Raw genomic sequence first — 12,543 nt, 5'->3', positions numbered from 1 at the left:
TTTTTTTGAGACGGAGTTTCGCTCTTGTTACCCAGGCTGGAGTGCAATGGCGCGATCTCGGCTCACGGCAACCTCCGCCTCCTGGGCTCAGGCAATTCTCCTGCCTCAGCTTCCTGAGTAGCTGGGATTACAGGCACGTGCCACCACGCCCAGCTAGTTTTTTGTATTTTGAGTAGAGACGAGGTTTCACCATGTTGACCAGGATGGTCTCGATCTCTCGACCTCGTGATCCACCCGCCTCGGCCTCCCAAAGTGCTGGGATTACAGGCTGTATTTATTCTTGGTTCTAAACTTTGTTCTACTAGAAAGACACTTGTTTAAATGGTTACAATTCTAATTTTTCATTTTAGTACAATTATTCATTATTAAAAATTCTGTTTTAAGGACATACATGTGTAATTTAATAATGGATTAATTATAGAAGTAACAATTTTTTACCACTTTGTAAACTTGCTACCCTTTTTGATTAGAAGTAAAAATACAAATTTCCAACACAATGAATATAATTTGGTTTATTTCTCTTTGACTCTATATAAAAAAAGAACTGGAAAAACTATTGTATTAACTGATTTCAAGTATAGAAGTCATCTTGAAGAAAAGACAAGTTACTTGAGCTCTTATATTTATCAGATGATTAAAAGTGCAGAGAAGAAACAGTAAGTACAAATGTTCCTAGTCACTGTGTAAATCATATTTAAATTTGATGGGGTTTTCTATGAATAACACTAAGTTTATAAGTATTAACAATCTTTTAATCTGAAAAATGTTTTATAAATATGGGTATTAATATTTGCTATATAAAGTATTGCATTATTAACTATTTCTTTAAAAATAAAACAGCACAGACGGCCTAAGTAAATGGCAAAAGAAAATGATGTAATTTTACATTTTTCCTACTGATACTGTACATGTGCAATATAAAGTACACATTCTGGAAGAAAAAAATAAAGGAGTGAGAGGAAGAGCAAGTGAAGGGTGGGAAGAGGAGGAAGGGAGGGAGGAAATGAGCATCTTTTTCCAGAAGCAACAAAGCAAACATGACTTAGAAATGTCTTCCTGGTAAGAAAGCATGCAATGTTTTAACATGCTTCTGTATATCAAAGTAACAATCTTATCAGGCAACAAAAAATGTGAAGGAGGAGCATGTATGGTTAAGGTTTTTAAAGGCATGCAGAAAATGGACAAAGCAATTAATATTTCATGCAGGCTTTGGTGTGATTACACATTCACATTAATATACATGCCATCATGTATAGCTGAACACTATGCAACAATTTTAAATAAAAAAGATAAACCTAACCAAATGCTACTTTGTTAACAGCAACTTTTCAAATCATATTAGAGCAGTATATATCAAATAACATCAACATATTATATTGTGCAGTTTTGATCATATACAACCATATTCATACCAAACAGTTTTATTATCCTCAGAAACCAAGAATTCGGCTTCTGTGTCATCAGGATAGAAGCATGCAGGAGTGATAAGATTACTGCTATTTATAGAAAACTGTAGGTTACTGTTACTAGGGTTCTGATGATCAGAAAAATGTTTATTATCTCTCTGTGCAGGTTTATCCAAAGAGGCAGAAGCCTGGTCAGTTATTCTGGTGACTGGCCTAGGAGGTAACCCACTTATGTTACTAACTAATTCTGTATTCAGGGATAAAAATGGCTGAGACGAATAAGCCACAGTAAATGACCCTATGCTATCTTTTGCCAATATTCCGAATGCATCACTTGGCATATTAATAGTGGTAAAAGTTTGGTTTAGAAAATGTGACCTTTCCATTCTTGAGTTTCTAGCCTGGGCATGTAGAGGCTCAGGCACGTCTGTAGCTAAATCATTTTGGGAATAAGAACCTATAGTATGTGTTGGGCTGTCAAGTATATGACAGGACCACTGGTGTAAATGGTACTCACTAGATGCTGCAGTGGTGTTGCTGTCAGCAGCAGCTGGTGGTGAATCAACTGATACAGGCGGTCTACTGTCCTTGGTCAAAAAATCATGGATGCTTGTCCTCCGTGTAGTTCCTTCAGCAGTAGAGATCACACTGCTTGCACGAGGTAAAGTGGCATAAGGGTTACTATCTTTTGATTGTCGTGACAGAGAAGATTCTTTTACTAATTTTATCTTTCCTTGAGTGCCTGGTGTAGGTTTTCCTGCAGAACTAATGAAGTAGGTTTCTTCAGTTTTTCGAGGACTGGGTCTCAAAAACTCAGGCTTAGTTGTCCGTCTATCATAGAAGTCCCCTGGGGTTTTTCCACTTACTGACCTGGCCAGACCACAGCTAACTGGTTTGTCTTTTCCCAAAAAGTCAGAAGAGACAGACAAACTTTTCATTACTTCATCTAAAAGATTCTCTTGACTTGAGGACTTGATCTGTTTAAAAAAAAATTCAAAGCAGATTAGTGAATACAGTGCCATGTTTCTACTTTTCTGATTTAGCAGCCTGTGCAATATAAAATTGTGGGTATCTCTTGACACTCCTTAACTTAAAAAAAAAGTTCTTAAGTTCAATTATAGAAACTTGTGGTGTTCATCTAAATTAAGGTTATCATAGACAAAACTAACCTGTATTGAGGTAAGCTTATTGCTTTCTTCCAAAAACTGTTGTAGAGTAACAACTTCACTCCCTGGGGAACCAGTTTTGATCTTGTGATGTCGACTCTCTAGTGTTTCAGGTATTTTGTGTTGGAGCACTGGACTTGATCTGGTCTGTCTTTTCAAGTACTGGATTGGACTGCTACCACTGCTGGACCAAGCCTCATGATCATGAAGCAGGCTAAATTCTCCACTGCTGTGGCTTTGTGGCCTGCTTTGGTTATTAACTGCACCTGCTTTTGGAGTAAATGGGGTGTTGAGATTTAAATAACAGAAATGAAATTAATACTTTATGAGTAATAACATTTGTTAACTGTGTCCTAATTATAGGAACAGCCAAATTTACTTTCAAGCTTTATTTAGAAATGCGTAGTAAATCATGTCAATCTTTTATCACTCTAACAATTGTCTGCCTTCCTTGTTTTGTCAAACTGACAATTCTTGTAAGCTCCACAAGGGCAAAGACTTGCTTTACCACCACACTCAGAGCCTAAACAGAGCTTCAGACAAAGCATTCACTACACTTGATGAGTAAATGAATTAATAAATAAATGGGTGAATAATACATTTCTTAAAATTCAGGTTCAAATAGTTATAAAATGCTTCACAGGCTGGGTACGGTGGCTGACGCTTGTAATCCCAGCACTTTGGGAGGCCAAGGCAGGTGGATCACCTGAGGTCAGGAGTTCAAGACCAGCCTGGGCAATATGGTGAAATCCTGTCTCTTCTAAAAATACAAAAAATTAGCCTGGTGTGGTGGTGCATGCCTGTAGTCCCAGCTACTCAGGAGGCCGAGGCAGGAGAATCACTTGAACCCAGGAGGCAGAAGTTACAGTAAGCCAAGATCACGCCACTGTACTCTGGCCTGGACAACAGAGCAAGACTACATCTCCAAAAGTAAAATAAAATAAAATAAAATGCCTCACAATTTAGGACAAGAATGTGATTAGATGATTTTTATTTTTTTGAGACAAGAGTCTTGCTCTGTCGCCCAGGCCAGAATGCAGTGGCATAATTCCTGCTCACTGCAACCTCTGCCTCCTGGGTTCAAGCAATTGTCTTGCCTCTGCCTCCCGAGTAGCTGGGATTACAGGCATGCGCCACCATGCCCAGCTAATTTTTGTACTTTTAGTAGAAACAGACTTTCACTGTGTTGGCCAGGCTGGGCTCGAACTCCTGACCTCAAGTGATCTACCCTCCTCAGTCTCCCAACGTGCTGGGATTATAGGCGTGAGCCACAGCGCCTGGCTCATTTAGGTGGATTTTATATTATTTCAGTATGTTAAGACCAAAAACTTCTAAGTGTAGAAAATTCTATTTTAATTCTTTGTTTCTCCAAGAAGTCTTCATTACTACTTGAAGGCTTCTCTGTTCATCCTACATGAATAACTTTAAACATTTAAAAAATTTAAATATCATACCTATAAGTAAAGTCAAATAGAGACATGAAGCAATTACTTACAACATTTCAGTAAAAGTATAAAATCAAATATGTAGTGTTTTATTCTTTTTTAAATGTCTTGATCATCTATTGTTCCTGCTGTCCACTGTTGATATGGTGCCTATATAAGCTTAAAAGACTCAGTTGACATTAAACAACTATATAAAATGCAAATTAGCTAGTTCTAGAATTAAACTCCCTCAAATCTATGGTGTTCCTTTAGAGTACTGATTTGTTTTGATCACTAACAAACTGCATAGTATATCAAAGCAGAAGATGCAACTTTCCATGGTTTCCCAGTCACAGAGTAAAGTGGGCCATGAAAGAATTTGGCTCAAGTTACCTAACTTTTTTTTTTTTTTTTTTTTTTTTTTTTGAGACGGAGTTTCGCTCTTGTTACCCAGGCTGGAGTGCAATGGCGCGATCTCGGCTCACCGCAACCTCTGCCTCCCGGGTTCAGGCAATTCTCCTGCCTCAGCCTCCTGAGTAGCTGGGATTACAGACATGCACCACCATGCCCAACTAATTTTTTGTATTTTTAGTAGAGACAGGGTTTCACCATGTTGACCAGGATGGTCTCGATCTCTTGACCTCGTGATCCACCCGTCTCGACCTCCCAAAGTGCTGGGATTAAAGGCGTGAGCCACCGCACCCGGCTGTTACCTAACATTTTTACAAAATTAAGAGTTTCTTAAATTTTCCAATCAGAAACAAAATCATCTTTTTAGACTACATTTTTTCTCCTGGATATAAAAGCATTTTTAATTAATTTATTTCTTTCTTTTAAGGCTAGTCAAGTGAAGCAGTGGGATTGGAGAAGGAACAAAGACATTTGAAAAACATGATGATAAAATTTTTTTTAAAAGTCCCACCTCAAAATTAGGTATTTCAGATCACTGTAACAATGTCATAGCATTAATTAAATAAAATTACAACTGAGACACCTTGTAACCTGACAATTCTGGAGTTTAGAGAATAATGATGGTATATTGGTTAAATAATTCCGAGGCTGGATGAGGTGGCTCACTTGAGCTCAGGAGTTCGAGACCAGCCTGGGCAACAAGGTTAGAGACCTTGTCTCTATTAAAAATACAAAAAACCAGCCAGGCATGGTGGCGTGGGCCTCTGTAGTCCCAGTTACTCCGGAGGCTGAGGTGGTAGGATCACTTGAGGCAGAAGGGAGGCAGAAGTTGCAATGAGTTGAGATAGCACCACTGCACTCCAGCCTAGGTAACACAGCAAGAACCTGTCTCAAAAAAACAACTTTCCAGACCAGGCATGGTGGCTCTCACCTGTAATCCCAGCACTTTGGGAGGTTGAGGCAGGTGGATCACCTGAGGTCAGGAATTCAAGACCTGCCTGGCCAACATGGTGAAACCCTGTGTACACTAAAAATACAAAATAACTAGCTGGGGGTGGCGGTGGTTGGCGCCTGCAGTGCCAGCTACTCAGGAGGCTGAGGAAGGAGAATGGCTTGAACCTTGGAGGTGGAGGTTGCAGTGAATGGAGATCACACCACTGCACTCCAGCCTGGGCAACAGAGCAAGACTCCATCTCAAAATAAACAAACAAACCACTTCCAGAATCTGAGTAGGCAGTATATCTTTGAGGAAAAGGTATCAGTCAAGTTTCCAGACATTTACTTAAATACCCCACCTTGGAATGCATATTTAAAAATTAAGAAAATATTCATGAAATAATTCTTTTTATGAGCCAAATGCATTTATATAGTTCTTGTTCTCTCTCTCTCTCTATATATATATATACACACACACGCAAACAGTTGCTTCTCAAATTAAACACAAAATCCTTACACTTATTTTGTGGATAAATGAAGCCAAACATATTTCTAAAATATGAGTAATGTGAGTTCAATGTCCATGCATTATGAGAAAACGAAGGACAACCATTTTCACGTCAGACAAAATGTCAGTAAAATAAGGATGTATAGATAATTTTGAAGTATAAATATTACCGTAAGACTTTTATCTGTGAAGATTGAAAACTGAAACCAAAAAACTGCTCCTGTTTTTACATTTGTATACATTGAAATACATTTGTATTACAATGTGAAAAGTATAAAATATTCCAAACATAGATGATTTGGATTTCATACTTTACCCCAGGAACTTCATCCCATCTCCCACCTTAAAATACTGGAAATGGACGGAGTGCATTAATAAATTTACCTACAGCATACCTTTGACTTCATGTAGGGAAGCATTATTATTGCTATTGCTAGTGGATGTTCTGTCACTATCAAGGCTGGCTGGTCTTGAAGCTAAATGAAAAAATCAGGAGACAGTGTGATAAAACTTCTAGCTGACGATGCTGATGAGCTTTTACATTCTGATAACAGAATGCTTTGAGGAAGCAATCATGCATACTTTCACAGGCTGAGCATGCCCACAGATTAGAAAGCAAATTTCCAGATAATTCATTGAGACACTTTAGAGCAGGGCACTTCTGAAACAATAGTTCAGATTCAGAGAGAGAGAAAGTGCGTATTTAGATTTGAAAATGAATTCTAGATGGATATGCCAGGAGTGTTTTAGTTGAATAGAGTGACATATCTCCTCAGATCCCCCGAAATGCTACTGATTGGTTTACTTACGACAGATCAGACAAGGAACTCTGTACATTGCAAAGATGCCAAGAAGAGGAGGAATATAAGCATTTATATAGTTAATGTCCTGTATTCCTATCCATAACAAGGGAAACAACTGTAGTTAACACTGCCCTATGCTAACTCTTAAAACCCTGCTTACATTTAAAATTCCTTTAACATGTTATCCACTTATTGCTAATAGTTTGGTGAGACATGATTTTCCAGACAGAAACTGAGAAATCTGAAATACTCAACACTGCTCCAAAATTGGCTTCTTTTTGAGTCAGAGTCTTGCTCTGTTGCCCAGACTGGAATGCAATGGCATGATCTTGGCTCACTGCAACCTCTGCTTCCTAGGTTCAAGTGATTCTCCTGCCTCAGCCTCCCAAGTAGCTGGGATTAGAGGCACCTGCCACCATGCCCAGCTAAGTTTTATATTTTTAGTAGAGATGGGGTTTCTCCATGTTGGCTAGGCTAGTTTTGAACTCCTAACCTCAGGTGATCTGCCCACCTCAGCCTCCCAAAGTGCTGGGATTACAGGCGTGAGCCACTGCACCTGGCCCAAAAATTGGTTTCTTAAAGTTCATCCTTTAAAACAGATATTTTTAATATTTTAAACTAATACGTATTTTAAATTGGCATTTTAAAACAATGGTAAAATGCAACTCCTATAACTTTAACCTTATACAAAAATGGCCACAAAATTACCTTGGAGGACTGTGCAGGCATACTTTATAAATGACCTTGGCTAAAACAGAGAACATTTAGATGAAGCAATTATCTTAATAGAGGCAGAAAGGAGCATCAGTTTTGAAGAAACAGTAGAGGTAACTATGAGATGCAGGACAGAGAAAACATGCTTGCTGGCAATGCCATATTCACCTATTAAATGCAAGAGTACTAGCATCCCCATTCTGTATTTAATGTGTACTCTTTAAATAAAGTTCATTATCTTACCATGAACTCTTGATCCCGTGCTAGAATCATCACTAACACCTTGTGGACTTATGTCTTCAAAGGATGTAGTATCTACATAAAATAGCAAAATGGATATAAAGATATTTTTGTAATAAAAAAATTATAAAATTTTATTTACACAGAACATGGAAATTGTTTTTCAGTCATGTATAACACAGCTTGACTTAACATATTTCATAGACTCAATCAGAAACTGGAACCAGGAATAAGAAAAATGGCAACTCTAATGAAAGTTGACTTGCTTAGGGAAAACACCAGAAGCAATGAAACAATCTCCCCTCTGACCCTGCAACCAAAGCAAAAGCCTGGCTTGTTCTAGGTAGTTCTGTTGGAAGGTGTAGTGCTTTTAATTTTTAGAAAACTAACATTGCCTTCTTTTATTACTCTTTACCTGGTTTACTTCTCCTTTTCTTGTTAATTCATTAGCTGTTTATTATGAAAGGAGGCCTGGAAAAGATTTTAGTTATTTGTATAATGTTTTAGATTTTTGAAATGATTTGAAAGTTCCTCCAAATCAAATACAGCTCATGTTTTGTTAATTATTTCAGGTTGTTGCTTTTTAAAAAGTACACAGGGAAAAGTCAAATTAAAATTCTTGTTGCTAACAGTTACACCACAGTGCAAAGAGCAGACGGCCTATACCTTTATTATTAACCAACTGCTTGGATCTGAAGCCTGAAGAAGAGTTGACAGTTGAAAAGTTGATGGCTGTAGTAGAGAAGGCCATAGCTCCCAATTCTTTTCTCCTTTTACCCGTTGAAATATCATCAGGAACCTCCAAATTCTCAGTACTACCTGTCCACTGTCCTGCTAGGACCATGGACTGCACCAGGTCATTCATGGCTGGGATGCAAATGGAAGCAAATGAATCAGCATGGTTAATGTATTTGTTCGTATTTCTATTTTGTAGTATAAATATGCTGGGTTTTGTCTATGAATTAATGCAAATAAACATCAAAAACTACAACCACATGGTCATTGAAATTATGACATGCATTCAGCTAAATGAAATGAGTGGGCCAAAGGCTGATAAATTTCAATAAATACTTTTATCCCACCTCCACCCCCTTTAAAAGACAGAGAAAGGAATTTTACAATGTACGACTGCCATGCTTCTGTGCAGGGAATGTGCACTTCAATTAGAAGCCTTTACAATGTGGTTTTGTGGTGACAAAAATGGAATGAATAAAAGTAAGATGGAGAGCAATTCTTATGTAGCATAATTATTGAAAATGAAAGTCCTTGGTCAGAGCAGGTTACTGAAGAAATTACTCATTTTAATGACTCAATAAATATACCATTCAATAAAAACCTGAAAGAGATGATATCCAAAGTGACAGACATTTAATGTGATTATGTAACTACCCATGCCACATAAAAAAAGAAAATCCAGAATATTATTATTTAAAGAATGACAAGTATTTTCAAGGGTTATTGGCCACTTTATTTAATTAATCTGGTTCATTAAAGGAAATTAATTTCTAATGCTAAACATTTTGTTATATGCTCCTTAAGTAAACTTTTTTGGGAAAAAAAATCTCTATGGCATATAAAATAAAGGGTTTTTTTCCTGCCAATTTTTAGAAAGCACTGGAAATTTACGAATACATTACATGTATGACTAGACATATGCATGTGTATGTATCAGTGGACATACACATAATGCAAATTCAGTGCCACTTGAAAAAAAATTCTTCCAGCTCCTTATATTAGAGGAAGACTGACCTCTGCAAAATAAGGAAATTGGCGCAGTCCAGAGAAAGGTTAGTGAAAAATTAGTAATGAAAGCCAGTGTAGTCATTTGAAAGAAGCTGAACTGTCATAAAGTCTTACACATGGAACGACGGTAGCAGGCCTTCATTTTGTCTTTATCCTTCGGTCTGTTCCTCAAAAAGGGCAGTCTTTTCAGTGCAACCACTTTAATGTCAGAGCATGAGGAAAAACAGAAACAGGGAAATGAAAGAAAAAAGGGAGAAGAACAGATGGGAGTTAAATGTTGAAATTAAGGACAGAAATGAATGTTTGAGTTTTAGCTATGTGTGCTATATTAAGGCTATTATTGTCATGCTGCTGAGTGATAATGAAATATGAAATATGTACTCTGATATTTTAAAATACTGGGAAAAGCACTGAAGACAATGATGAGGAACATATACTTCTAAAGCTTGGATTGTTATAGTCCTATAAAAACAGGAACTGATTAGAATTACTTATGCAGGGATCAATTTTCCTAGTTAAATTGTAAAGGTAGACTTTTAAAATGAAGGCTATTGGTGGTTCACAGAGTCTACATGATGAAAATGTACAAGGCTTTTGAAGTCTCTATTTTAACTTTTTAAACATAATTTTTATTTTGGAAAACAAAAATAACTTAGGAAAATGCACATTCTACCACAGTATTTTATTAATATACAGTAACAAAAATTAGGGTACCCAGGGGATGTTTAAAATAATCTTAAAAAACTAAAAAGTCCAAGCATGGTGGCTTATGCCTGTAATCCCAGCATTTTGGGAAGCCAAGGCAGGAAGATCGCTTGAGCCTAGGGGTTTAAGACCAGCCTAGACAACAAAGCGAGACCCCATCTCTAAGAAAAATTAGCCATATGGTGGTAAGCACCTGTAGTCCTAGCTATTCTGGAGAGTGAGGCAGGAAGATCATTTGAGCCCAGGAGTTCAAGGCTGTAATGAGCTATGATCACACCACTGCACTCCAGCCTGGGTGACAGGGAGAGACCCTCTCTCAAAAACAAAACAAAACCTCAAAAAAACCTTTCATTAGTTTATTACACTTTAATAAAGAAAATAAATTACTTCTTGGTTTAAACTGGATTCTGGTGCATTATTTAGCAGCACCACTGAAATAAACATTCTTTTGACCAAAGTATTTGTAAAGATGAAATAAGCAATTACATTAAATTCATTTTACAAAAGATTGGCTGGGGCTAAGAGGGAAAAAAGGAATATTTTGATAGTAGTAATAAGCATTAGCAATAAGCTCTGATAAACCTAAAAAATAAGGAGGTACCCCAAAGCAAATGAAAATGAGAGAAAAGTATGTATAACATTTTTAGATATTTTTGAGGGAATTTGATTTTGTGAATAAAAGTTAGGATTATCACTAAAATATAGGAGTCATTAGAACAAAAATAAAAACATTCACTAGAGTCACTAACCATTCTTAAGCTACATTTTAGTTTAGATTTAACTATAAAAAGTATTATATCTTTTTGGAAATGTAATTTAGGAATTAGGAAAAACAATTTGCATAAAGACCTAAAAACATATTATACACTGTCTATTTAATAACTACATTCTTTCTGTTTGCTGTCAGCATGTAAATAATCAAAGCTCTTTTAACAAACTGACAAGTATCATTCAATGGGGCTGGGTGCGGTGGCTCACGCCTGTATTGCTAGTGCTTTGGGAGGCTGAGATGTGTGGATCATGAGGTCAGGAGTTCAAGACCAGCCTGGCCAACATGGTGAAACCTCGTCTCTACTAAAAATACAAACATTAGCTGAGCATAGTGGCAGACACTTGTAATCCCAGCTACTCGGGAGGCTGAGGCAGGAGAATCCCTTGAACCCGGGAGGTAGAGGTTGCAGTGGGCCAAGACAGCGCCATAGCACTCCAGCCTGGTGACAGAGCAAGACTCCATCTCTGTCAAACAAACAAACAAACAAAACCAAACAAACAAAAAAACAGAGTGCAATGGATATAGCTCTTTAACTTGTTTGACTGCTGTTAGAAGCAGTCATGACTCATTAAGCTTTTAGTTTGACCTATTTCTTTTCAAGCTTAGTAAACACAGCTGTTTTCAATGATTAAAAAGAAATGAACTGAAAGCAATATAAAAATGGACACTTAGATAAAACAAAGCTGAGTGGTTGCAGCATGCACATGTTGTCTTGTTTACTTTTATTTCTTTTTCTGTTTTTAATTTTTTTTCCAAGGACTGCTTTACAGACAGATACTCTTCCAAAATGGACATGATAAAAGGAGTTTTAAATTTGTCAGGAAGGAATGATTCTTCTTACAGCAATGAGTTTGTGAACATACAATGTTCATTTTCCAAAGCATATTAAAATTAAGGGAACATTAGTATTGTTGGGTTTGCAGTTTATTTTTAAAATTCTAAAACTGAACAATCACAGGAATGGAGAATAATACTTCCTTCTGATTCTTATTCTGGGTATTTCAGCAGAGAATATGAAAGAATGACAGATTTATACCTAAAATAGATAAGATGACCTCAAAAAAAGACTTTTGTGCCTTTCTTGTGTATGCTCTTATATCTGAATTAACATATTTTCCTTTAAAGCCAGGCACAGTGGTTCATGCCTACAATCCCAGTACTTTGGGAGACCAAGGCAGGAGGATTGCTGGAGCCCAGGAGTTTGAGACCAGTCTGGGCAAAAAAAGTGAGATCCTGCCTGTAAAAAACAATTAAATAAAACAATAATTGCCACTGCAGTGCTGTTCTCCTCTAGTCACAGCTATCTGGGAGGATGACGCTGAAGAAGGAGGATCTCTTGAGTTCAGAAGTTCAAGACTACAGTGAGCTGTAATCACACCACTGCACTCAAGCCTGGGCAAAGAGACAGAGTAAGACTCTATCTCTTAAAAAAGAAAAGAAAAGAAAAGAAAAAGAAAAAAAAGAAAAAGAAAGAAAGAAAGAAAAGAAAGAAAGAAGGAAGGAAGGAAGGAAAGAAAGAAAGAAAGAAAGAAAGAAAGAAAGAAAGAAAGAAAGAAAGAAAGAAAGAAATCTTCTTTAAAAGCAAAATTAAGTAGGCCAGGCAAGATGGCTCATGCCTGCAATCCTAGCACTTTGGGAGGCCAAGGCAAGTGGATCACCTAAGGTTGGGAGTTCGAGACCAGCCTGACCAACATGGAGAAACCCTGTCTCTACTA

The 12,543-nt window shown here is 37.1% G+C and overlaps 1 protein-coding gene across 11 annotated transcripts in view; it reads right to left on the bottom strand.

Moving 5' to 3' along the window:
* Window positions 1–12,543, bottom strand: part of CCDC88A (coiled-coil domain containing 88A) — a 122,578-nt gene that overhangs the window by 5,734 nt on the left and 104,301 nt on the right. For 3 of the 11 annotated variants that reach the window (XM_010333586.2, XM_074399949.1, XM_010333589.2), the window contains 6 exons: window positions 9,466–9,549; window positions 8,275–8,475; window positions 7,612–7,683; window positions 6,247–6,327; window positions 2,576–2,841; window positions 486–2,383 (listed from right to left, as the gene is read on the bottom strand). In XM_010333586.2, coding sequence (XP_010331888.1) covers window positions 1,391–2,383; window positions 2,576–2,841; window positions 6,247–6,327; window positions 7,612–7,683; window positions 8,275–8,475; window positions 9,466–9,549 — 1,697 coding nt within the window. In that variant the 3' untranslated portion in view covers window positions 486–1,390. Of the gene's footprint in view, window positions 1–485; window positions 2,384–2,575; window positions 6,328–7,611; window positions 7,684–8,274; window positions 8,476–9,465; window positions 9,550–12,543 lie in introns of those variants that run through there. The other 8 variants (XM_074399966.1, XM_074399970.1, XM_010333587.3 and 5 more) reach the window with 5 other exon arrangements.

The sequence above is a fragment of the Saimiri boliviensis genome, chromosome 1, assembly GCF_048565385.1.
Source record: "Saimiri boliviensis isolate mSaiBol1 chromosome 1, mSaiBol1.pri, whole genome shotgun sequence".
In the NCBI taxonomy this organism is placed as follows: Eukaryota; Metazoa; Chordata; class Mammalia; order Primates; family Cebidae; genus Saimiri; species Saimiri boliviensis.
Note: the sequence above shows the minus strand (reverse complement) of the source record. Positions and strands in the feature narration are given on the sequence as shown.